At 53.2% G+C, this 26,481-nt stretch overlaps 1 protein-coding gene across 1 annotated transcript in view; it reads right to left on the bottom strand.

Moving 5' to 3' along the window:
* The window catches only part of HELZ2 (helicase with zinc finger 2), a 49,531-nt gene extending 23,808 nt beyond the window's left edge, over window positions 1-25,723 (bottom strand). Inside the window, exons 1-9 of the mRNA XM_077335962.1 lie at window positions 25,579-25,723; window positions 13,204-14,310; window positions 12,324-12,507; window positions 11,247-11,354; window positions 10,058-10,581; window positions 8,620-9,058; window positions 6,802-7,001; window positions 2,082-2,868; window positions 1,090-1,165 (exon numbers count right to left, since the gene is read on the bottom strand). Coding sequence (XP_077192077.1) covers window positions 1,090-1,165; window positions 2,082-2,868; window positions 6,802-7,001; window positions 8,620-9,058; window positions 10,058-10,581; window positions 11,247-11,354; window positions 12,324-12,507; window positions 13,204-14,192 — 3,307 coding nt within the window. The 5' untranslated portion in view covers window positions 14,193-14,310; window positions 25,579-25,723. The remainder of the gene's footprint in view (window positions 1-1,089; window positions 1,166-2,081; window positions 2,869-6,801; window positions 7,002-8,619; window positions 9,059-10,057; window positions 10,582-11,246; window positions 11,355-12,323; window positions 12,508-13,203; window positions 14,311-25,578) is intronic.
* Between the last annotated feature and the right edge of the window lie 758 nt (window positions 25,724-26,481).

Below are 26,481 nucleotides of genomic sequence, written 5' to 3'. Positions count from 1 at the left end.
TTTCCCAACCCACACAATATTCGACCTCTTTAGCTGCACAGGAACGTGAAACCAGATGGAAGGTCAGCAGTACTGATCAACTATGCAATCCTGAACAGTTACCACCCTTCCGACCCCAGTGACTTGAATGGACTCTCAGAAGGATATCACTTGTTCAGGATCGCACCGTTCATCCACCACAAAGAGGTTGCAGGTACAGGTTTGCGTCTGAGCAAAGCCTATGTTAATTTATATTTTTTCTTTTCAAGAAGGAATCTGTTTCAAAAGGTGGCTGGGGTAAGGATCGTTCTATACCTCACCGGGCACTGATATAGGCCTGCCAGATCTTCTGCTGATCAGCAGCCGAAGGGGTACGGTTGCTGGATTCAGATTGGGAAACTCCTGAAGATTTAGGGTTGCATCTTCGTGAAGACAGGGACCTCTGTGGAGAACAATGTCCCCAAATGCACCCTGCAAAGCACCTCTGGAGTCTAGAGTCCCCACCTGGTGGAAGGAGCTGTCGGCCCTTGCGGGAACTTCCGGTGTTCTGCAGGGCCTGCAAAATGGAGCCCTTCCACCAGGTTTACGGTTGAGGCCGGCATGGCGAGAAGATCTGGTGGGCACCCCCGGTGCTAAGAGGGGGATGTAAGTATTTGTCATCTGTGCTCCCTCTTCTCATTCCTCTATGTAGATGTTTTTTTGGAGTGGGATGAATGAATGAATGAATGAATGAATGAATGAATGAATGAATGAATGAATGAATGAATGAATGAATGAATGAATGAATGAATGATCGATCCCAAGGACCCATCAAGAGGCTGGCACCCCTACCTGAAATGTCTACGGCAAACATTAGAATCACTGAACTTAATGCGTTTGGGCCCCCCTTTTTGCCTGCAGATTCGAGTCCAGCTGCACCGAAGAGACCAAGAGGATTTTCGGGGTATAATCTCTCCAGAGTCAAAGCTCCTCTCATCAGGACAAACCTCATGAGTGTCTAAGGAGCTACTGGATTCGAATCTCCCTCTTCCGAATCAGACCAACACGGCTACCCCTTGAAGAGACCTTTCTGCGTGCAGAGGCACAACGGATGGCGGAACAGTGACCCACCTGGTAGATTCTCGTAGTTTTCTACCACCACATCTCGCAGGCGATTCCTTCTCAGCTCCTGCCGGATGGCCTGCAACTAGGGGGGAAAGGAAGAGACCCTTTAACAGAAGAACTTCTCAAGGAGGGCAACCTCAATGAGGAGGAGTTCGCTGCACCTTCGCTATAAGCAACGGTTGAGGAGTCTGGGGCTTTTCATAGAATCCTAGAATCATAAAGGGACATCCTGGTTAATCTAGTCCAACCCCCTGCACTGTGCAGGACACTCTCAATCCATTCGCTCATCCACTGTCACCTGCCACCCCCTTGAGCCTTCACAGAATCAGCCTCTCCGTCAGATGGCTCTCCAGCCTCTGTTTAAAAATCTCCAAAGATGGAGAACCCACCACCTCCCGAGGAACTCTATTCCCCTGAGGAACTGCTCTATCAGGAACTTCTTCCGGAGGTTTAGATGGAATTTCTTTTGAATTAATTTCATCCCATTCAATCATAGAACAATAGAGTTGGAAGGGACCTCCTGGGTCATCTAGTCCAACCCCCTGCACTATGCAGGACACTCACAACCCTCTTGCTCCTCCCCTGTCACCTGCCACCCCCTTGGGCCTTCAGAGAATCAGCCTCTCCGTCAGATGGCTCTCCAGCCTCTGTTTAGAAATCTCCAAAGATGGAGTACCCACCACCTCCCGAGGAAGCCTGTTCCACTGAGGAACTACTCTAACTGTCAGGAACTTCTTCCGGATGTTTAGACGGAATTTCTTTTGAATTAATTTCATCCCATTGGTTCTGGTCCATCCCTCCGGGGCAAGAGAGAACAACTCTGCTCCATTATGATGGCTATCAGGTCCCCTTTTCAGCTAAGAGAAAGAGATGACTAAGGGGGACCTCAGCAACGTAAAATGTCACAGAGCTCACCCTCTACGGTGGAGGACTGATCCCGGCCGCCTAGAGATCAGCTGTGATTCCTGGAGGTCGGCAAGTCCCCCGTTGCTGCCTACCTGGCTTCCATAGGAGACCACGCAGATCCTCTGAAGGTCTCGCTCCCCCCATTCGTCTGGCCACTCCTCGCTCATCTCTTGCACCTTCTCCACCACCTGCATGACCTCAGAAGAGTTGATCCAGGATGTCTTTGACGCGTCCTGCTCGGCGTAGCCTGCCACGTGGCAGAACATGAGCGGGTGGAACTCCGGGTGAGGGGGGATCTGGCCCATGGCGTGGATGGCGTCTCCCTTGCCAACGTAAAAGTGTCTGGAGACAAAGTCGATGATGCCTGCGGTGGAGCGGTAGTTCTCGTTGAAGATGACCCTGCACTTCTTGGCCACTTCGTGCTTCTCCTTCTGGTAGTACTGGAAGAGGCGGTTCAGCAGCGTGTGGTCGGCCATCTGCTCTCCTTCTCGAAGGCAGAAGAGCTGCGGGGTCATCTGCATGTGGTCCCCGGCCAGGACCAGGCGGGTGCGGGCGGTCGCCAGGGACAGGGGCACCAGGGCCTCGCACTCGAGCATCTGGGCAGCCTCGTCAATTAAGATGTGGCTGAAATAGCCAGCAGCCACCCCAAGGTCCTGGGAGAGCATGCATGTGGTGATCACGATCCGGCAGCGGTCCAGCTCTTCCTTGGTAGGGTGGCGGAAGGAATCCTGGCCGGGCGACAGGAGGCAATAGAGCAGTGTGACGGGGTCGGTCGATCGGACGTCCCTGAAAATGGATTTTATCCGGAGCGGGGTGGCCTCTGGGTGGCCGGATACAACGTAGTCGTGGAAGTATTCACGGGTATATATATCCGCGGCACTAAAGAAGAAGAAGAAGAAGAGATGCCACTTAGGTGCCGCTTTTCTCTACGCAAAGGAGTCTCAAAATGGCTTCCATTTGCCTTCCCTTTACATTCACCTTCCCCCACAACAGGCACCCTCTGAGAGAGATGAGGCTGAGAGAGCCCTGATATTATGATGAAGGAGAAGGGGGAGGGAGAAGGAGAGTTGGTTCTTATATGCCGCTTTTCCCTACCCGAAGGAGGCTCAAAGCGGCTTAGAAGAAGAAGAAGAGTTGGTTCTTATATGCCGCTTTTCCCTACCCGAAGGAGGCTCAAAGCGGCTTAGAAGAAGAAGAAGAAGAGTTGGTTCTTATATGCCGCTTTTCCCTACCCGAAGGAGGCTCAAAGCGGCTTACAGTCGCCTTCCCATTCCTCTCCCCACAACAGACACCCTGTGAGGGAGGGGAGGCTGAGAGAGCCCTGAGATTACTGAAGAAGAGTTGGTTCTTATATGCCGCTTTTCCCTACCCGAAGGAGGCTCAAAGCAGCTTACAGTCGCCTTCCCTTCCTCTCCCCACAACAGACACCCTGTGAGGTGGGTGAGGCTGAGAGAGCCCTGATATTACTGAAGAAGAAGAGTTGGTTCTTATATTCCGCTTTTCTCTACCCAAAGGAGGCTCAAAGCAGCTTACAGTCGCCTTCCCTTTCCTCTCCCCACAACAGACACCCTGTGGGGTGGGTGAGGCTGAGAGAGCCCTGATATCACTGCCCGGTCAGAACAATTTTATCAGCGCCGTGGCGAGCCCAAGGTCACCCAGCTGGTTGCATGTGGGGGAGTGCAGAATCAAACCCAGCATGCCAGATTAGAAGTCCGCACTCCTAACCACTACACCAAACTGGCTCTCACAGTCTTACAGTCACCTTCCCTTTCCTCTCCCCACAACAGGCACCCTGTGGGGTGGGTGAGGCTGAGAGAGCCCTGATATCGCTGCTCAGTCAGAACAGTTTTATCAGTGCCGTGGTGAGCCCAAGGTCACACAGCTGGCTGCATGTGGGGGAGGAGTGCAGAATTGAACCCGACTCCCTCCTAACCACTACACCAAGCTGGAAGAGAAGATGCGCTTACTGAGGAATGAGCTATGAGTGCTTCAAAGACGGACGGGTGTAACGTAGGTCACAAGATCACTCCTGCAACCAGCAGGCAAGGGACTCACCAGAAATGGGGTGAGGCCTAGGCAAGAACCTCCACGATGCCACCATCATTACGGGGATATCACTTTTGGCATGCACCAGAAGTTGCCATGATGCGGGGCGCTCCGGTATTTGGGCAAAACGGTTGTAGCCGTTTTTACCGACAGGTTTTTGCCCACACGCCAGAGTAATGACATCACTTCTGGTGCATGCTGGGATTGACATTACTGGGTTACTGTCGTTTTTGCTTTAAAAGATTTGGACTGTTTAGAATTTAGGGCCCAGGGAGCAAAAGGTCACAGAACATGGGCAGTTAGCCGAATTGCTATCCTATCAGCTGCTGCAAGAGTCAGCCTGCCCTGCAGCAAGAGAGAGAAAATGTCCATGGACTACAATTCCCACGAGGCCCTGTGGCTCTCCAGATGTCCATGGACTACAATTCCCATGAGACTCTGTGGTTTTCCAGATGTCCATGGACTACAATTCCCACGAGGCCCTGTGGCTCTCCAGATGTCCATGGTCTACAATTCCCACGAGGCCCTGTGGCTCTCCAGATGTCCATGGACTACAATTCCCACAAGGCCCTGTGGTTTTCCCAGATGTCCATGGACTACAATTCCCACAAGGCCCTGTGGTTTTCCAGACGTCCATGCACTACAATTCCCACGAGTCCCTGTGGCTGTGGTTCCCCAGATGTCCATGCACTACAATTCCCACAAGGCCCTGTGGTTTTCCAGACGTCCATGGACTACAATTCCCACAAGGCCCTGTGGCTCTCCAGATGTCCATGCACTACAATTCCCACGAGTCCCTGTGGCTGTGGTTCCCCAGATGTCCATGCACTACAATTCCCACAAGGCCCTGTGGTTTTCCAGACGTCCATGGACTACAATTCCCACAAGGCCCTGTGGCTCTCCAGATGTCCATGCACTACAATTCCCACGAGTCCCTGTGGCTGTGGTTCCCCAGATGTCCATGCACTACAATTCCCACAAGGCCCTGTGGTTTTCCAGACGTCTATGGGCTACAATTCCCACAAGGCCCTGTGGCTCTCCAGATGTCCATGCACTACAATTCCCACGAGTCCCTGTGGCTGTGGTTCCCCAGATGTCCATGCACTACAATTCCCATGAGCCCCTGCCAGCTGGCAGGGGCTCATGGGAACTGTAGTCCATGGACATCTGGAGAACAACAGTTTGCCCACCCTGGGCCTATAGCTTAACTGAGAGAACTGCAAATGTCCTAGGGGGCCCATGCCAGAGATATAAAGCATCTAGAAAGGTGGGATTTGGATACGGGGAAGACAAAGCCCTGGGCAGGGTTTCTATTAGGCCCCATTTTGAACGTTTTGCCTCGTTTAGAACTTCTATCTTAAGGGCTGTGAAGACCCCATGTTCACAGCCGGGATGATTTGGTTGCACCTGTGGTTGAGAAGCAGCTAAGTTTGTGATCAATGACCCCGGAGACTAATCTCCCGAACTCTTTTCTTTCTGAAGGGTTTTTACTCTGATCTCCCGAGCCTCCCCCTCCCTCCAACTGGAAAAAATAATTTCGTGGACGGCTGCAGCCAGAGTTCTGGTGGGCTACACGGGCATCTTTTGGAAAGCCACCCAGGCAGCCTAGGAAAAGAATATTATATCACAAAATAAACGGCAAAGAGATTTTGAAAACAGAAAGCCATATAATCAAACGACCCTCCTCAGCTGAAACTAGGATTCCCGATTCCAAATTGGGAAATCCCTGGACATTTAATAGGCGCAGCCAGCAGTTGGACGGGCTTTGGGAAGGGGAAGGACCTGCTGTCATGAGCCCCTGGTTCCTGACCCGTAGTTCTCACCCCCTTTTGAGATTTGCTTGCTTGCCCTATGCCCCCGGATCTCCCGCTGAGTTGGGGCACCTTCCCAGGCTCCTTTCGAGAGCACCTCTCCCACCTCCACCTGCATTTCAAAGGCTCTCACTCTCTTATCTCAAGGCTGTTCTACCTGGGAGCTGAGTCTAAACACCAGATGGCAGATTGGGCTGTTTTGGCACCTTGTAGATCAGAGGAGACAGTATTGCTCTTTCTGTGTGAATCAATATAACTGCCAAAATGCTGCCCCTATGCCCCCCTCGCCCAGCTGAGATATATATGCTTTGCAACTCCGTTGTCCAGCATCTCTGTCATCTAAGATGCGATATGCTGATCTTTGTCCAGATTCTCCAAATAAAGACTTTTACTTAAACTTCACCCTGAAGCCCGAGAGTGAGGTCAGTGTTGCAAATATCCCGGGTCTCAACCGCCTGGTCTCCGGTCTCCTGCGCAGGGCACAGTGGGAGAGTCCATCCTCCTGGGATCTGGAGATCCATCTTAGGGGGGCAGAGACCTCGGTGGGGGTACAATGCCACGGAGTCCCTCCCACCCTCCAAGGCAGCCGTTTTCTCCAAGAAAACTGAACCTCTGTAGTCTGGAGAGGGGCTGTAATTCTGAGCCTTCGGGGAGGGCGGTATATAAATATAAATAAATAAATAAATAAATAATTCTGGAGAATCCCCAGGTCCCACCTGGAGGCTGGCATCCCTACTTGCTGCTGGGCAGCCCAAATAAAACCAGGCCCCCGCCTTTCCAGCATCCAAAGTCAACGAATCAGATAAAAGAAACCCGGTGACGCAGAACAATACAAAGACATTCAATTGGCGGTGGAACGAAACGTAGACACGTCTTCCCTGTATCACTCCCCCACCCACCCCGCCCAAGATCAACCTGGAGGGCAGGCCCACAACCCCCCAGTCCCGCCGCTTACCTGTTGGTATGGGTGCAGATCAAGACACGCGTCTTGGGCTGCTTGATGATCTCCAAGGTGGCCTTGGCCAAGGTGAAGGTCTTCCCGGTCCCGAAAGGCCCGTAGATCAGGAGGGGGGGCACCTGCCAGGCCCCATACACCTCTCCCGTGATGAAGGAAAAGGCCTGGGCCTGCTTCCGGTTGGCCCTGGGCAGATGCGCCTGCCGTGGAATACGGACAGTCAGCCAGTGGCACACAGATTCGCCCACACGTTTCTAAGGCCGTTTTAACGGGTCATGGACTTGTCAAGACACTTTCCTGTCTTTAAAAGGCTGTCATGTAGAGTGGGCACACCAGCAGGCGCAAATGTGCGTGCATGGAGCTGCTGCACATGGGCGTTTGCGCCCACTGTGGGTTGAAACGCACATGCGCAGCAGTTTTGGGCATGAACGCATGTGCAGAACTGCCATGCGTGAGCAATCTGCGCCAACACCGGGAGCACAAACGCACCAGTGCAGCACCTCCGCACATGCGCGTTTGCACGGGGTTGCCACGCATGGACGTCTGCGCCCCCAGGCCGCCCTCTCCCCCCACTCCTCCTAGCGGTCCACAACCGGGAAAAGGTTGTGGGTCACTGATGTAGAGGATGGAGCAGAGTTGTTCTCTCTTGCCCTGGAGGGACGAACCAATACGAATGGGATGAAATTAATTCAAAAGAAATTCCGTCTAAACATCCGGGAGAAGTTCCTGACAGTCAGAGCGGTTCCTCAGTGGAACAGGCTTCCTCGAGAGGTGGTGGGTTCTTCATCTCTGGAGGTTTTTAAACAGAGGCTGGAGAGCCATCTGACGGAGAGGCTGATTCTAAGAAGGCTCAAGGGGGAGGCAGGTGACAGTGGGTGAGCGAGAGGGTTGTGAGTGTCCTGCATAGTGCAGGGGGTTGGACTAGATGACCCAGGAGGACCCTTCCAACTCTATAATTCTATGATTCTAAGTTCCGTCTAAACCTCCGGAAGAAGTTCCTGACAGAGCGGTTTCTCAGTGGAACAGGCTTCCTCGGGAGGTGGTGGGTTCTCCATCTTTGGAGATTTTTAAGCAGAGGCTGGAGAGCCATCTGACGGAGAGGCTGATTCTGTGAAGGCTTCAAGGGGGTGGCAGGTGACAGTGGAGGAGCGAGAGGGTTGTGGGTGTCCTGCATAGTGCAGGGGGTTGGACTAGATGACCCAGGAGGTCCCTTCCAACTCTATAATTCTATGATTCTAAATTCCGTCTAAACCTCCGGAAGAAGTTCCTGACAGAGCGGTTTCTCAGTGGAACAGGCTTCCTCGGGAGGTGGTGGGTTCTCCATCTTTGGCGATTTTTAAGCAGAGGCTGGAGAGCCATCTGACGGAGAGGCTGATTCTGTGAAGGCTTCAAGGGGGTGGCAGGTGACAGTGGAGGAGCGAGAGGGTTGTGGGTGTCCTGCATAGTGCAGGGGGTTGGACTAGATGACCCAGGAGGTCCCTTCCAACTCTATAATTCTATGATTCTAAATTCCGTCTAAACCTCCGGAAGAAGTTCCTGACAGAGCGGTTTCTCAGTGGAACAGGCTTCCTCAGGTGGTGGTGGGTTCTCCATCTTTGGAGATTTTTAAGCAGAGGCTGGAGAGCCATCTGACAGAGAGGCTGATTCCGTGAAGGCTCAAGGGGGTGGCAGGTGACAGTGGGTGAACGAGAGGGTTGTGGGTGTCCTGCATAGTGCAGGGGGTTGGACTAGATGACCCAGGAGGTCCCTTCCAACCTATCTATCCAGGTCAGGGCCCTCCCCCTCACTAGACACGAGCAAACGAACCCATGAACGCACCTGCTGAAGAGGCTGCGGGATGGAGCAGACAGCCACATCCGGAAGGACCAGCCGCACGTCCAAGAGCTGGTCCGTGGCATGATGCCACTGCCGGAACTGGAGGTGGTCGATCTGGAACTGAACTTCCGCCTTGAGGGAAGTCCCGCGCTGGAGGCCCAGCTCGAAGCAGCAGCGCTGGTGGAGCAGGAGCCAAATGCTCCTCTCGGTGATGGCTTTGGTCTCCACGCTGACCTCGTAGACGCGGTTGCTGGTGGGGGGATCCGGGGCCAGGAGGGCGGTGCGGATGGAGCGGTGGAGCAGGTATCCCTCCACGGAGTCGCAGGTCACCGAGCAAGGGGTGGGGACCTGGGCGAACAACTCGCCCGGGAGGGCAAACCTCATCCCGAAGGACGGAGCCTCCATCATCTGGCGAAGGGAGACGTCAACCTGCAAGCTAAGCCTGAGGCAGGCCAGGGGAAGAAGCCGCAGAGGTAGGCAGGGGGGAGACAGGGAGGGAGCAAGGCAGAGGGAAAGGGGACATGTGTTAGTCCGCATGGAGCCTTCAGGGCCTGGGGCTCTCAAGCTGTCTTCCTTCAAGACCAGCGTGCCAACAGTGGCTAAAACGATCACCGACGTCATGGGATGTAACAACAGGCTCTAATGCCACGACCCTTTAATGCAGTTCCTCCTGTTGTGGTGACTCCCCAACCATAATATTTGTGAAAGAAATTAAACCAAAACTGGCCAATGGTGTGAAGATCCCTTGTTCATGACTGTCTATAAATTGTTTTTTTTCCCCCCCGGGGTTTCTCAGTTCAGTCCTGCCTCTCATCCCACCATGCCGATCTCGCTCTTTTCCGCAGTTCCAGACAGATGAACACTCTCTCTCAATCTACCCTGCAAGGCTGTTGTGTGGATGGCGCCCCCCCCCACCTGGCCAAGGTGCTTGCCCTGCCGCGACCCCTGGGAAAGGGTCGTTCGACCCCTAAAGGGTCCCGACTCCCAGGTTGAGAACCACTGCCATAGAAGAATCATAGAATCACAGAACCATAGAGTTGGAAGGGGCCATACAGGCGATAGAATCATAGAATCATAGAGTTGGAAGGGGCCATACAGGCCATAGAATCATAGAACCATAGAGTTGGAAGGGGCCATACAGGCCATAGAATCATAGAATCATAGAATCACAGAATCCTAGAGTGGGAAGGGGCCACACAGGCCATCTAGTCCAACCCCCTGCTCAACGCAGGATCAGCCCTAAGCATCCTAAAGCATCCAAGAAAAGTGTGTCTCCAACCTTTGCTTGAAGACTGCCAGTGAGGGGGAGCTCCCCACCTCAATAAAACCCAAGAGAATCCACAACCACCTCTTGGCCACAGCAATTCTTATCGATCTAGTGGCTGAAGGGACACTGAGAGAAGGAGCCCGTCACTGTGATGCAGCTACCACTCCTACTCACTTGGCGATGAGAGCTTGCTCCGCCTCTTCCTCTCTGAACAGGAAGTTGTGCATTTGCTCGCGGTAGTTGAAGAGCGTCACCGGCTGGCTTTCGGCACCACGCTTGAAATCCAGGGAGAGGGACGGGATCTTGTACTTGGCCAGCAGTTTGATGTCTTTGCTGGTGCGCGGCACGATGGGCACCACCACCCGGTTCCCGCTGTGCCAGCGTTCAAAATCGACGAACTGGCTGCTTTGCTCGGCCGCCGGATCCACGTGCCAGTGCGTGTCTCTCTTGCCGATCTTAATCCGGAGCTTCCGCACCAACACCGGACGGCTGCCGAAGTCGAACACCAGCCACTGCTCGTAAACGCCGAAAGTGCAGCACTCCGCCGAGACCCGTATCTCAGTAACGGGCGGAGAGGCCGGCAGGGGCTTGAATCTTTCTCCCGAGGCGTAGGTGAGGCCCTGAGAGAGACCGTCCCCCGTCAGGAAGAACGTGGCTCCCGGGAGTCTCTTCAGCAGAGCCACGTGCTGGAGGGGCTTCTGAAATCGGAAGCAAACAGCAGAATCGGCGGTGAAGACAAACACGATCCACCTGCTCACAAATTCGCTCTGTATGGTGTACGACAGGGCAGAGAGGCCGAGGCCTTCCAGAGAATATCAGAAGAGCCCTGCTGGGTCAGTCCAGGGAGGGTTCCTCCAGTCCAGCCTCCCGTCTCACACAGGGGCCAGCCAGTTCCTCTGCAGGGCCAGCCACAGGGCAGAGGCCGAGGCCTTCATAGGAACATTCTCGGCCACATACCAGCTAGTCATTCAGGGGTCCCAGAAGGTCCTGGTCATCTATGGCCTAGCTCTCATTGCTCACCTGCAGGCTAGCCACTCAGGGGTCCCAGACAGCTATGTCTATCTACACCCGGGGTAGTCAAACTGCGGCCCTCGAGATGTCCATGGACTGCAATTCCCATGAGCCCCTGCCAGCAACGCTGGCAGGGGCTCATGGGAATTGCAGTCCATGGACATCTGGAGGGCCGCAGTTTGACTACCCCTGATCTACACCCTAAGCAGGAGCAAATAAATTGCGTCCCGTAAGACACATTTGCACAGTCAGATACTGCGGAACTGGACTCCCCCCCGCACACATCATCCCCACCAATCTTAGCAGGACTCAAAGGGAGGTCAACTGCCCCTAGCCTGTATTTCGCATTTACCTGGGAATGAACCTGAAAGACCCACTGGCATTTCGTCTTCTTCTCCTCCGAACACACTTGCAGGGGCTGCTGGCAGGTTACTGTCACACCGTCCACCTGTTCTGAAATCTGGTGGCAAAGGGGAGAGGAGGAAGGCCAAGGTTGGATCGGGTAACCGGGAACTGATATTGACAAAGCCCAAAAAGGAATACACGGAGAGAAAGTATCCAAAAACAAGCAGGTCTGCGCATCAATAGTTGTGACTCTGGTTCCTCAGAGTGATTTCAGCCAGCATCGTTTCTGGCTGCCACGGATGAGGAAAAGATCGTTGCAACTAATTCCCTGCACCTACCTCTCTGTCTAATCGAAGCGTTTCTCAGCTTTGCTACCATTGAGAAAATCCTGAGACAGTCTTCAGGCTTCGAGAAACCCCAGAAGTGGCGCAATTGTACAGAAAACGGTGGGGAAGCAGAGCCGTGGACACTCCCCCACCCAAGGCCCCTCCCCTTCCCACCCCTTCCAGGCCCGTCATTGGCCTGTTTGGGAAGAGAGGCAGGTCAACACGGCCATATATGGTCACATCACCCGATAAATGTTTAACAAATTTTAAAAGTATATAAAAAAATTAATTGACTCCCATTCAGGAAACCCTTCCAGAGCTGTCAAGAAACCCTGGTTGAGAAAGGGGCCTGATCAATAATGATCAATAATGGCAGAACATCCCTGATCCCAGGTTGGTGTCAGCCACACCACCAACCAGATATGGGCCCTCCAAGGTGTTCCTAAGAGGACCCTAGCAGGCGCATTTTGCACCAGCTGCAATTTCTGGATCAAGGACAAGGGCAGGCCCGTGTAGAGGGTGAAAAGAACCTCCATGTACCATGGCAGTTTACCTGAGTTATCTACTGCACAAGAAAAACGCGAAAGGGAGCTGCTGCCGCCCTCGAGCCGTGCATATGGCGGAAAACGGGGTGCAGAATGAGGGAACCCTTCTGTCTTCCTAAACCACAGTGGCTTTTTTCACTGTTTTACCAAAATACAATATTAGGGAAGGGACCCTCCAGCCTCATGTTCCCCCCTTCTCAGACAACCACTTACAATTAAGACCTCGTTGTGGCTTTGTTGGTATTCCTCCAGGAGTCGATCCTGGTACGCGAGGAGGCCACCTTCCTTGGCCGACTTTTTGTTTTCCTCTGCTGCTTTGGCCCTCTGGATCCATTCCTCCAGCTCTTCCATAGAATGGGCCTTGGTGCAATCCTGCCCGTATTCGCAGATATCGGCCCTGCGAGAAGAAACCAAGCAAGATGAGTTCTCCTTACGTCAGCTACTAAGAGAGCTTCCTTTGTATGGTCCTTTCCTTCTTCAGTGGCCTCTCTCTCCTTTAACGGCTGTTTTTTTAATGCCCCATGCTAAGATTTTTTAATGCTAGGCAGCTCTAGCAATCACCAGAAACTCCTCAATTAAAATTATCACAGAGTTTCCAGTGATTGCTAGAGCTACCCTTATAATTTCCAGGTAGCTCTAGGAATCATCGGGAACTCTATGGGCAGAAATGCCGCTAAGAAGCCAAGACCTGCTTTAGGATGCTTAGGGCTGATCCTGCGTTGAGCAGGGGGTTGGACTAGGTGGCCTGTATGGCCCCTTCCAACTCTATGATTCTAGGATTCTATGATTCTATGGCCTGTATGGCCCCTTCCAACTCTATGATTCTATGACTTGGTTTTTCTTGCGTTTTCTTCTCCAGCATGATCAGCCACACCCCCTTGACCCCTGTTTCCACCAATCAGCCAAGGGGACCTCTACCGGCATGCCTACCAGTGAAGACTTTGGACTTTCTCTTGACTCTGCTTAACTGAGCACCTCTCGATATTTATTTAGACTATTTTCACCACCACCTCTTTGCAGCCCTCCTCAAGGTGGCTTTCAATTCCAGGATGCCAGCGGCAGACGAAGCGAGTCCCCAAGCAGTTGTGCTCACCGTGCGCACAGCTTGAAGCTCCTCAGGCCGTAAGGGGGGGCCCGGTGGTTCCACTGGACCATGACGACTGTGGCGATCATCTGCACATGTTCCACCGAGGAGCAGTGGTTCTCGAAGCTCTCCTGAGAGCCACAGGTGACCAGGCACACTCGGCAGTAGAACTGGACTTCGGGCGGCGCAGGTGGCCCGTCCGGCTTGCCGTCCGCCAACAGGGGCAGAAGGTCCGCACGTGCCAAGCCGTGGTTCAGCTCCGCCTCCCACACGGCCATTTCCACGTCGCTGTGCGCAAAGGTGCACTGCTTGGCCCCATAATTGCACGGTTTCCCGGCAGAGACGGACACGCAGTAACTCGGTTTCTTAACGTTTTGTGGGCAGGGCCGGATTTCCGTGTACTGCTCCTTCATTTTTCCGTCGGCAACCACGTGAACGAGGAGAGCTCCCCAGTGCTTCTCACAGGAGTCCTTACGGGAGAGCTTAGAGGGACTCTGATGGAAGCAGGACTCACAGATCTCCCGGAAAGAGCCTCCAAACTCGCTCCGGATTTCCTCCGAGGAGCTCTCCCGCACGGGTGTGGAAAGGCCGTTTGTGAGACTTCCGCTCTGCGCCTGGCGCACCAGCGCTTTCAGAACGTGCCTTTCCATGCCCGTCTGCTTCTCAAACGTCCACACCACCACCTCCTCGTGGCACCAAGCGAAGGTGCAGTAGTTCCGGTGCCTTTTGCAGCCTGATCCGGCCACGTAATACCGACAGATGCCGTACTTGGCCGGCGTGGGGAAGCCGGGCCTCCGGCCAACCTTCCGCCAGGATTTTCCGCTCGAGCCCTTCCGCCTGGCCAGGAGGATCTCTTTCATGCACTTGTGTTCCGCCTCCTTCAAGCGGTAGGTGCTCTCGTTCACCTGAAGGCTGCATGCGGAACACACAAGTCGCAGCTCCAGCTGGTCCAGGAGGCCGTCCAGCAAAGACGGGACTGTCCCGTTCCGCCCAGGCATCTCCCCAAAAACCCCAAGGAAGCCGGTCAATAAAGGAGGGGGAGCTCCGCTTCAATGCTCGAAACCACACCAGATACTTGGCAGGAGGGTTTCCAGGGCAGGACTTGGTCACAAAAGCCTAAGGGTAAAACAAACAAACAAACAAAAAGGGGGTTAGGAAGAAAACTACTAAAAAAAAACCCTCCTCTCATCAAAGGCTCTATAATAAGGACTACAATTACCATGAGCCTCTGCTGGCGGGGGCTCATGGGAATTGCAGTTCATGGACATCTGGAGAGCCACCCTCTGGCCACCCCTGCTCCATACGTATTTAAAAATATGTTACTTTGGCAGCAGCTGCCCTTGTGGCCCTTGTGTGAACCAAGAAAAGCTGTGGCAGTCATTTTGTGGCCATGTCAGACCTGTCTGCTCAGATTAGTGGTGACTCTGCAGTGGGTTAGGTGTAGTGTAGGTCCTTCACGTCACATATATGTTGGGCACAACCTATAAAGTTCACATGTTAACAGACTAACAGAGGCTAAGCACTGAAATCACTTATGCACCGTACAATGCTAGACCTACAATGCTACACCTCATGCATTTCAACCCAGAGGTCTAATCCTGAACACACCACTAGAAAATGTAGCCAGTGAGCTAAATAAAGGGTCAGTTAATGCTCTCTGAATAATCCAAGAGGTTCAATAAAAGTGGAACTGATAGAAGATCTCCATTTATCTATCTTGCTGTTGTTGTTAGTTGCGAAGTCGTGTCCGACCCATCGCGACCCCATGGACAATGATCCTCCAGGCCTTCCTGTCCTCTACCATTCCCCACAGTCCATTTAAGTTTGCACCGAATCTATCGATCATCTATTCCAGGGGTAGTCAAACTGCAGCCCTCCAGATGTCCATGGACTACAATTCCCAGAAGCCCCTGCCAGCAAATGCTGGCAGGGGCTTCTGGGAATTGTAGTCCATGGACATCTGGAGGGCCACAGTTTGACTACCCCTGATCTATTCATTTTATATACCACCCTCCTCAAAAGCGGTTTACATAAAACAGGAACAATACAAATAACTCAGTTTGTAACAATATAGCGATAACAATAAACAGCTTTACAGAACAACAAAACCAAACCAGAGTCTTTGTCCGAGGAAGAGTGCTTGCACTCGAAAGCTCACGCCTTGAATAAATCTTTGTTGGTCTTACAGGTGATACTGGACTCCGATTTTATTGTACTACTTCAGACCAACACGGTGACCCATTTGAATTTAAGTTGTGCACAGTAAATATTGATTTGTACATTTATACCTTGTGGACGCCTAACCTTTTGCTCCCTAAGCCTACGAGAGAGACCTGTCAACAAGGGCAAACTGCAAGAAAGACCTGTCAACAAAGGCAAACTTTGTGCACCTGGCTCTTCCAAGGTTGCTTTGGACCGGCACTCCTAAACGGAAAGAAAAATACGCCCCAGACCCTCAAGGACTCAAAGAGTTAACCCCAAAGGCCTAGATCCCTGAGTCACCGGCTGTCCGCCTCAGCCATGGGGTGGGGCAAGAACACAACACATGGGCACACCAAACCACAAAGTCTATGCGCTCACAGTGGAATCTCTCACTCGAGGGAGGCGACCATGCACAGCTCATGCTGGGCGATCCTGTGGGGCAGATCCTAATGTCAGCATCTCGAATGCATCATGTAGCCCTCCCCCGGAAGGCCCAGGTTAGCATGATCTCGGCAGATCTCAGGAACAAAGCAGGGTTGGATTCGGTGGGACGGGAGATTCCCCCGAGGCAGTCCAGGGTGGCTACGCAGAGGAAGGCACTGGTAACCCCCCTCTGCTTGTCTACCCTGATCTAGGCGTCCCGGGATAGCCTGACCTCATCAGATCTTGGAAGCTAAGCAGGGTCAGCACTGGGGTTGTGAGAAACCCCTTACCCCCGCCTCCCAAGCAAGCCTGGAGTTGCTACACAGAGGCAACCGACGGCCAACTCCCTCTGGCTCAAGCTAGCCTGATCTTATCAGATCTCAGACGTTCAGCAGGGTCCGTCTTGGTTAGTATTGGAATGGGAGACTGCTAAAGAAAGCCCCGGGGTTGCTACGCAGAGGCGGGCCGTGGCAATCCACGCGCATCTCGTTCATAATTGTGACTCTACAAGCCCCTCTGCTTCCTTTTCCTGGGTGCCGCGTCCCGGTGGGCTCAGGCGTGACCCGCCTTGAATCCAATGAAAGAGGCAGGCTATAAATGACATACGTCCCAGTCGACCTCTGTCGTGCAGCCTATGTGTAATTATTATTTTCGTAAGAGCCTCTTGTGGCGCAGAGTGGTAAGGCAGCTGTCTGAAAGCTCTGCCCATGAGGCTGGGAGTTCAATCCCAGCAGCCGGCTCAAGGTTGACTCAGCCTTCCATCCTTCCGAGGTCGGTAAAATGAGTACCCAGCTTGCTGGGGGGTAAAATGCTAAGATTGGGGAAGGCACTGGCAAACCACCCCGTATTGAGTCTGCCATGAAAACGCTGGAGGGCGTCACCACAAGGGTCAGACATGACCCAGTGCTTGCACAGGGGATACCTTTACCTTTACTTTTTTTATGGTGTGTTTAGAGTAGCCAGGAGGTCCGAGGGTTGTCCAGCAGCCAGGCGAGGGACGTCCAGAGGTGGATTGCCATGGCCTGCCTCCATGTCATGATCTCCCCTTGGAGGAATGAGCACCCCAGTCCTTGGAGGGTTTGGACAGATTGGCCAGGGGTGAAGGCATCATCTAGGCACTGAGTGTAGGCAGGCAGTGCTGAATTTCCCGCATTCTGCAGGGGGTTGGACTAGATGACCTTGGAAGTCCCTTCCAACTCTATGATTCTAGGTCTCCCATCCAAATATGTCTATCCTGTTCCCTTTCCCTTCTCTGTAGGTTAGTTTGCCGCCTCTTGTCATTGTGGCATGTATGTACGGAAGAACATCTTTATGGCCTGTAGCTTTTTTGCACTGTACAGTGCTTTGTGTCCCTAAGGGGAGAAAGGAAAAGGGGAATTCTTTAAATAAATAAATATGAGATAAGTAGACATGGTGGCAGGAGTCCTCAAATCTTATCCTCACAAGAACCTCGAGAAGGTGAAGGGAAGAGAGTAGCTGGCCCAAGGTCACCTGAGTCACGTCCTGACCAATCCGGTACCCAAAACCAAAACTCAGCCTTTTTTAAGGTGACCAGATGGTCCCGCTTTTGGAGGGACATCTGGGGGTACCTGGCAAATTGTACTTATGCTGAAATTATTAAAATATATATATTACAATACTATTTTTGCATTCTATTGGACTTTTTGTTGCTCCAAAATTTTAATCAAGAAACCCCCCCCCCCTCCGGTCAATGGTGTCCTGCTTTACCAATTTTAAAATCTGGTCACCTTAGCCTTTCTCCACTTTTTCACCACTGAGAAACCCCTGAAACCTTCTTCAGGCTCCGAGAAACCCCAGAAGTGGTGTAATCCTGCAGAATAGCAGAGCTGGGGACATGCCCACCTTGGACCCCTCCCCTCCCCACCCCCTCCAGACCCATCACTGGTCACTTTGCAGGAGGGAGGAGATCAATATGACTCTTTATGGTCCTATTTCCTGATCAATGTTTAACAAATTTTTAAAATATATTAAAAATTAATTAGCTCCCATCTTTCCTGGGCCGTCAAGAAACCCCGAGGTTTCATGAAACCAAGGATGAGAAAGCCTGCCACTTTACACATGTATATTCCTATCTGGTTTATATTGATTCACTTATTGTGATTTATAGATCACATTTCTCACAGAAGAGCGCTTATCACTACACGAAGGAGCCTCAAAGTGGCTTACAAACACCTTTCTCTTCCTCTCCCCACAACAGACACCTTGCGAGGTATGTGGGGCTGAAAGAGTTCTAAGAGAACTGTTCTGGAAGAACAGGTCTAAAAGAACTCAGCCACCACACCACACGCTTTAGCTACTACACCAATCTGGCTGCAGAGAGAGAGAGAGAGAGAGAGAGAGAGAGAGAGAGAGAGAGAGAGAGAGAGAGAGAGAGAGAGTGCAACTGAGAAAAAAGATTGTTCAGTAACTCACATTTTAGGATTTTAGAAGTCTAGAACCAAACCAAAAGAACCAAAGCAGACCGGTAAGTATTCAAGTGACACTTCAAACAATCCAGAAATTATTTAGAGAGGATCCTGCTCACAACCAGCTCTATACACTAGCACAGGGGTAGTCAACCTGTGGTCCTCCAGATGTCCATGGACTACAATTCCCATGAGCCCCTGCCAGCGGTTGCTGGCAGGGGCTCATGGGAATTGTAGTCCATGGACATCTGGAGGACCACAGGTTGACTACCCCTGATCTAGTACTCACCACAGAACCTAATCATTTACCCAAGCAAGTTTGTAAAAACTATTTCGAGCATAAAAAGGCACTCTTGAAGAGTTCAGTTTTACAAGGCCAAGGGTTTCAGGGCCACAGGCCAAACGATCAGGTCACCCGATGTCAACTCAAAACGCTTTCCAGGGCTGGCTCGCAGCTTGCATGTCTGTGGTTTCCATGCTTTGCGCTTTGTGAGTCAGACCCCACCAAGCCAAGCACAAAACAATGAATAGTTTTCAGGGAGGTTGTTTAGTTTCGGTAAGAATCGCAGATTGCCAGTAACATTCCAGGACCTCGAACTCCCGACCCAAAAGAGCAATTTCTGCATAGATTTTGAGCTCAGGAGTCCTGTTAGGCAGACCACTAACCATCTCCTCCAATTGGCATGGGGAGGGGGTTGCTTGGTGTTGTGGTTAGTCACTAGAATCTGAAAGCATAGAATCATAGAATCCTAGTGTTGGAAGGGGCAGGATCAGCCCAAAGCCCTCCTCCAAGTGACACCCTTTCAAATACTTAAAGAGGGCTATCATGTCCCCTCTCAACCTCCTTTTCTCCAGGCTGAACATTCCCAAGTCCCTCAACCTATCTTCATAGGGCTTGGTCCCTTGGCCCCAGATCATCTTCGTCGCTCTCCTCTGTACCCTTTCAATTTTATCGACGTCCTTCTTGAAGTGAGGCCTTCAGAACTGCACACAGTTCTCCAGGTGTGGTCTGACCAGTGCCGTATACAATGGGAAGCAGAAGTTCATAAGAACAGAAGAAAAGCCATGTGGGGTCAGGCCAGTGGCCCCTCCAGTCCAACACTCTGGGGCACACAATGGCCAAAACCCAGGGGCCATCCGGAGGTCCACCAGCAGGGCCAGAACTCCAGAAGCACACTGTGTCCCCCCAAGCACCACGAAGACAGAGCATCCCTGCCCCAGACCAAGTGTTCTGTCTATACCTTGTGGCAAATAGCCAGTGATGGACCTCTGCTCCATGTTTCTCATCCCCTCTTGAAGCTGTCTGCACTCGTAGACACCACCACTATATCTGTTCCACATAATATATTTCTGGTAAGGCCTAGGAGGAGGAGCGTGTCTCATGGCTTAAGTGCCACTCAGCGCTTAACACCCACTCAGGCACCTGTCCCGCCCCTGAGTGCCTCCTCCTCCAACCGGCATGCCTGTCCATCCAGCAGCCAGCCATTCGCCTTCCGTCCCCCACCCCTGACCACCCCCTCCTCCTCCCACTTCCCTCCGAGGCTCGGAGGCTGCAGATCCCTGCTGCATGAGAGCTGCCCTTGCTGGTGAGTTCCCTGCCCGGGGGCCTCCAGCCTGCAGCCTTTCCCGGCCCTGGCTGGAGGGAGAGGCCATCTGCAGAGTTCTTCCTCCACCACCCCCAATCTAGCACCCCTTGTATTCTTGAATGCAATGGGTCTGGCCCCTAGTCAAGCCATAAGGACGATCCTAGTGGCTCTTGCATCCTTCGTGGAAGATCGATCGTATTGACTCAACTTTGTGTCATCCGCCTCAAGTCCCAACTGAGATAAGCAGACTATAAATAACTTTTAGGGGGGGGAAATTTTAGAAGACTGAATTTGTCGCAGGGTGTGAGATTTCGTGATTCACGGCTCACCACTTCACATGCGAACGTGTCAGTCTGTCTGGAGCAGGAGAAAAGACCCAGAGTCCAGCAGCACCTTCAAGACTAACGAAGTTTGCAGCAGGCAACGCGCTTTGGGGAACCCCTGGTCAAAGCTCCGAAGAAGTGAGCTATGGCTCCCAAAACCTCCTCCCCGTCCCAAATTTTTGTTAAGTCTTAAAAGCGTTGCTGGACTCTTGCGTTTTTCTGCTGGAATAGCAGCCCCAAGAGGGCTGGACGTAGTTAAGTCCAAAATCCCTGGCTAGCCACTCTGACTCCCCGCAACCTACCTCGCAGGGCTGTTGTGTATATAAGACTAGGGGAGACATACTTCTGCTGCAAGGCTTAGAAATATTTCCAATGAACGAAACTGTAGATTGAACCCTAGATTTGAGTCCTGTCCCACCCTCCATGGGATAAGCATTATCCATGGGATAAGCATTTGAGAGTCAATGCCACCATCATCAGAAGTGGTCTCAGCCTCTCAAAAACACAAAACCTGAACGTTTTGTCGGGCCTAAGGTCCTGCCGGGCCTCAAATCTCTCCATATTGCAGACCAACATGGCCGCCTTCTCAAACCATCTTCAGCTCTGAGTATCTGGGAGGAGGGACACAAAAAGACATGCGCTCCCAAGGTTGAGCATAAATTAGATCCTTGCGCAAAATTTGCCTCCCAAATTTGTCCCTTCACAGTAAATCTGTTTTGTCTTTCAGCTGCCATGAGACTCCAGTCCTGCTTTCAATGGGTGAGGTCAGGCCGGCCCCCTCCTGTAACCCAACCCCCCCCCCTTCATCCCTGTCCACGTAAACACGGCCTTTGAAAGAACGGGCCGCCCATACCGGACAGGGCCCCACCTCCCATCCCCAAATTATAAGGTTTATAAGGGTGTGGACAGATCAGAGCGGGTGCAGACGAGAGGGATGGGGATGATCCGGGGCCAGGGGACCAAGCCCTAGGAGGAAGGGCTGAGGGTCTTGGGAACGTTCAGCCTGGAGAAGAGGAGGTGGAGGGGGGGACGGGATGACTCTCTTGGAGGATGTGGAAGGGCAAGGAGCTGTCCCTGTTGGCAACCAGAGGAGAGGACTTCCAAGAATGGTACGGGCTGAATATTGGGGGAGGGGGAATTATAGAAAGAATAGTTCAGTGGCCAAAGGGGTTACTTGGGGAGGGCGTGAGCTCCCCCCCCCACACTGACAGTCTTCAAGCAGCTGGACAGACATTTGTCACGGATGCCCAGGGGTGACCAAACTGTGGCTCTCCAGAGGTCCACTGCTGGCAGGGGCTCATGGCCATTGTAGTCCATGGGCCTCTGGAGAACCAGTTTAGCCAGCCCTGCTTTAGGGGGTTGGGCTGGATGGCCTGTATGGCCCCTTCCAATTCTACGATTCTATGAATGCATCACAAATGGCAGAGGGTTAGGTTCGGGAAGGAAGGAAGGAAGGAAGGAAGGAAGGAAGGAAGGAAGGAAGGAAGGAAGGAAGGAAGGAAGGAAGGAAGGGAGGGAAGGAGGGAGGGAGGGAGGGAGGGAGGAAGGAGGGAGGGAGGGAGGGAGGGAAGGAAGGGAGGGAGGGAGAGAGGGAGGGAGGGAGGGAGGAAGGAAGGAGGGAGGAAGGGAGGGAGAGGGGGAGGGAGGAGGGAGGGAGGGAGGGAAGGGAGGGAGGGAGGAAGGGAGGAGGTAGGGAGAGAGGGAGGGAGGGAGGGGGAGGGAGGAAGGAGGGAGGGAGGAAGGGAGGAGGGAGGGAGGGAGGGAGGGAGGGAGGAAGGGAGGAGGGAGGGGGGAGGGAGGGAGGGAGGAAGGAGGGAGGGAGGAGGGAGGGAGGAGGGGAGGGGAGGGGAGGGGAGGGAGGAAGGAAGGAAGGAAGGAAGGAAGGAAGGAAGGAAGGAAGGAAGGAAGGAAGGAAGGAAGGAAGGAAGGAAGGAAAAGCTGTAGGACCAAATATTTCTCAAGCCTTCATTAGTCATAAAAGGAAGTCAACCAAAAGGGTGGAAATAAACAGAAACCTTGTCGCTCCTTAAAGTTTAATCCCATTTTATTTCAGCCAAAATTTTCGGTGGATTATTATAGCCCTATTCTCCTTCCGCTGCCACGAGAGACTTCCCGACTAGACCGGTTTTTTAAATGTAGGAGGTATGGAAATAATTAAGTAAACAACAAGGTGGCATGAAATCATCTCTGTTGAGAAGCCAAGGCAGGCCATGGCAAACCAGGTCTGGACTTCTCTCGCCTTGGAAACCCGACACAAGTCGGCTGTGACTCCCCCCCCCTCCAAAAAAAAAATGAATCAAGAAACACTGAGACTATTTGCTCCTTCCACCAAACTAATTTGCCCTCTCTTCCTAAACTATCTTGCTAAACCGGGAATCCCGACCTGTTGAAGGGATTAACTATCTGTGTTCCCTTCAAGATCGGAGTTTTCCATAATTGCATTTTCAGCTTGTTCCTCCTGCATTTCAAGGTCCCTCGAGCTTCATGGACAAACAAAAGTTTACACCCTCGAAATCCCATCTGTCTTTACGAGCAACTGAGCGGCATAACCAAGAAACGCAGCTCTCAATAAACGGCACGTCCAATTTTTCCCGTTTCTGGCTTGACACGATAAAAGGTTTGGAACAAAACATTCAACAAAAACTGGACACGTCATCTATTAAGAGCTGTGTTTCTTTGTTACACCATTTTCGTCATTCTTGGACTGGAATCTTGAGCACCCTGTTTCCAGACAGCGTACAAAAGTTGTCAAGAACCGTGCCGGCCCCAAACCAGAATCCAAACCCAAGGACACCAAACAGCCTGTGACTTTTCAAATCCTCCCAAAATTCTATTACTAAAAAGGCTGCCAAGGGAAGAAACTCCACACTAAAGCAGCCTCCAAGTCTCTGGTCCTGGAATCGAAACATGTCGGCCTTGTAAGCCCAGCCAGAACTGTTTGTTTTGGCCTCAACAGCTGTAGAACTAACCTTCCCCCCCCCCCACCCCTTGCCAAAGGGCTAAGAGGAGAGGTAGACAATGCCTCCTCTGAATACACAGAGAAGAAAATAACTTTTGGACGGGGCAAGTATTTGACAAAAGTCTGGCCAAAGTTCAAGGCAGGCCAGAGATGAGTCCGAATGCAAACAAAGAGGGGAGGAGACCAGGGAGGGGCACCAGCTCACTGGGAGAGCCCCTCCTTGGCACGCAGAAGGTCCCTGGTTCAATCCCGGCAATTCCAGTAGAAAGGACCAAACAGGAGGGGATGGGAGAGACCATGGAAAGCTGTGGCGGGATGGAAGAGCCTCTGCTGAAGGTCCAGTCCAAGAGGACCCAGCAATAGGTGATGCGAAGGGCCGGATTTCCCTATAGGCTAACTAGGCTTCTGCCCAGGACCTCAAGATCAAGAAAGGCCTATATTCAAATTGCTAGCAAACTTAAAATTACACTATTCTAAAAACAGTGAACCCTCGCCTTTTGGGTTCAGCAGGATCAATATTTTAGTGAAGCGTTTATAGACTATTGAACAACCTTGTGACAATATCTTCATTTCGCGGAATTCCAGGGAGGTGAAAGGGCCATGTAAGTGGAATAGCCTAGGGCAGGGGTAGTCAAACTGCGGCCCTCCAGATGTCCATGGACTACAATTCCCAGGAGCCCCCTGCCAGCAAACGCTGGCAGGGGCTCCTGGGAATTGTAGTCCATGGACATCTGGAGGGCCGCAGTTTGACTACCCCTGGCCTAGGGCCTCTTTTCATGAAAATCCGGCTCTGGTGATGTCAAAGGTCTCTGGTTGAGTGCCCGGTCTGAGGGTTGGAACATGCGTCCACTTGAGGGGCTCCTTCACAGCCCTTGCTTGGCCCACCCAGAAATGGCCTGTTCTGACCAGCCTGGGAGCCTTGCAGTGGTCCCCAGCCTTTTTATCAGTGGGGACCAGTCAAGACAATTTTATTGAAGTCCGGGGGGGGGGGGAGGTAGCCTTTTTTCAAGGGACGTTGCCGTTGCCACCTGAGCCCCTGCTCCGCTTGCTTTCCCACCAGCGCCCCTGACTTCCCGCCGCCCACTGGGGGGCGCTGCCAGCAGCAGCTGTGCAGTGACACTCCAAGGGGGAGCCCCAGCCATGGCGGCCACTGGAGAGCACCAAAGGTGAGCTGGCAGCAGAGGGGCAGGGCAGCCCCCGAGGCAGCAGATGGGGAGGAGGACGAGGAGGAGCTGCGGCCCGGTGCCGACTGATCCACGGACCGGAACCGGTCTCCGGACCGGCGGTTGGGGACCACTGATCTAGAGCAGGGGTAGTCAACCTGTGGTCCTCCAGAGGTCCATGGACTACAATTCCCATGAGCCCCTGCCAGCAAACGCTGGCAGGGGCTCATGGGAATTGTAGTCCATGGACCTCTGGAGGACCACAGGTTGACTACCCCTGATCTAGAGTACTGTTAAGTACTCCCCTGTCGCTTTAAGAGACAGGATGCTGGGAATGGTAGTAAATTAGCTCTTTCCTTTGCCTTTAGGAGAACTCCAGCCGTCATGTAAGCCTGCTGCTATGAGATGCCTAATAGTGTTCTAAAATAGGGGTAGTCAGCCTGTGGTCCTCCAGAGGTCCATGGACTACAATTCCCATGAGCCCCTGCCAGCAAATGCTCGCAGGGGCTCACGGGAATTGAAGTCCATGGACATCTGGAGGACCACAGGTTGACTACCCCTGTTCTAAAGGACTTTGGTTTGTGTTACACACTCTCTGTCGAAAGCCATTCGGGACAGACCGTGGCCAGTTTTGCCTCCGCTGAGCGTCCTCATTCAGACGTTTCCTAAGATCCTGGCAAGGAGTTGCAACCCCTCCACCACCACCACCCCCATCCCTGGCTGTCCTCTAACAAATTTGGGGGTTTCTTGTGCGTGCTTCCCCCCCCCCCCCCCGTCTCGCTCCCTCTACAATCTAATCTCCAGCGGGAAGAAGAGTTCGGAGCAAAGGTTTGCCGAAAGTGTCGTTCCCACGTGTCTGTGTCCCCCGATCGGATGCGGGACGCCAAAAGCGCGCGATCCCAAGCCTGGCGGGACCCTGCCCCGCTCCGACTCCGGCAATACACGCGTCGGGGGACTCTGCACTCGCTGGCTGAGCCGGGATCGGAGCTCTGCCCGAGCAGGCGACGGCGGTTGCGTTCACACGAGACGCCCGGGCAAAATCCCCGACGGGGAGCGCCGGGGGTCCGGCCGCGTCTCGTACGCATCGCGCCGGAGTGCTGGGCTCGGGATCTTTGCCCGGCGGGGAAGGGAGGGGGGATTCAGATCTCCCGGGGCCAGGTTCAGACCACTCGCTGGACCGGGGTCTTTGACACGCGTTGCACATGGAGGAGGGACCCGGGGATGAGAGTTGGGGGGGAGGGCGGTGTTCCCCCAAAGGGACGCGGATCTGGCCCTCCCAGACGCCCCTTCGCTAACACTTACCTCGCCGACTCGGATCTGGGCCGCGGAACGTCTGAACGGCCCTCATCGGGTCTGCGGAGGCCGGGAAGTGGCTGCCTTTTTAAACGAGACGGTGGTTTCGTTTCTCCGGCCGGACTGGCGGCAATCCTATGGCAACCCTGCTCGGAAATTACATCAGGCGGAGCGCCGGCCCCGGGGAGGAGCCCGAGAGCCCGCCCGGCCCCGTTCACACGTGCACGCCCCTTCCTGCGCGCCGGGCCGCCTCCTGGCCGCCGAGCGCCCGTCCCCCGCGCCTCTGGGCGGCACCAGCCCGAGACTCCGCCGCCCCCGCGTGGGGTTGCCAGCCTCCAGGCGGGGCCTGGGGATCTCCCGGGAGCACAGCTGCGCTCCGCGCTACAGGGACCGCGATTCAGCGCGGGAGAAGAGAGAGATTGCTAAAGGGATGCGTGGGGCGGGGAGGGTCGGCAAAGAGAGGCGTCTCTCCCTCCTCCAAAAGACTAGACCCTCAATCAAGACGGTGGGCAGGAGATTTAGGAGGGACGAGAGGAAAAAATGACGCAGAGAGGGTCTCAGTCTCCAACCCAGGTTGGATCCCTCCATCCGCTTCTTGATCTCGGGCCACTCACGGTTTTCCCAGATCTGTCCTTGCAGAGCAGTTCTCTCAGAGTTCTCCCAGCTCCACCTAGCTCACAGGGTGGGCTGTTGTGGGGAGAGGAAAGGGAAGACAATTGGAAGCCACTTTGAGACTCCTTTGGGTAGAGAAAAGTGGCATATAAGAACCAACTCTTCTTCAGTCATATCAGGGCTCTCTCAGCCTCACCCACCTCACAAGGTGTCTGTTGTGGGGAGAGGAAAGGAAAGTTTTATGAGCAGCTGTGGGACTCCTTTGGGTAGAGATAAGCAGAGTATTTTTAAAAAGCTTAT

The sequence above is a fragment of the Paroedura picta genome, chromosome 4 (genome assembly GCF_049243985.1).
Source record: "Paroedura picta isolate Pp20150507F chromosome 4, Ppicta_v3.0, whole genome shotgun sequence".
In the NCBI taxonomy this organism is placed as follows: Eukaryota; Metazoa; Chordata; class Lepidosauria; order Squamata; family Gekkonidae; genus Paroedura; species Paroedura picta.
The sequence above is the reverse complement of the archived record's forward strand: the minus strand, read 5'-3'. Positions and strand labels throughout refer to the sequence as shown.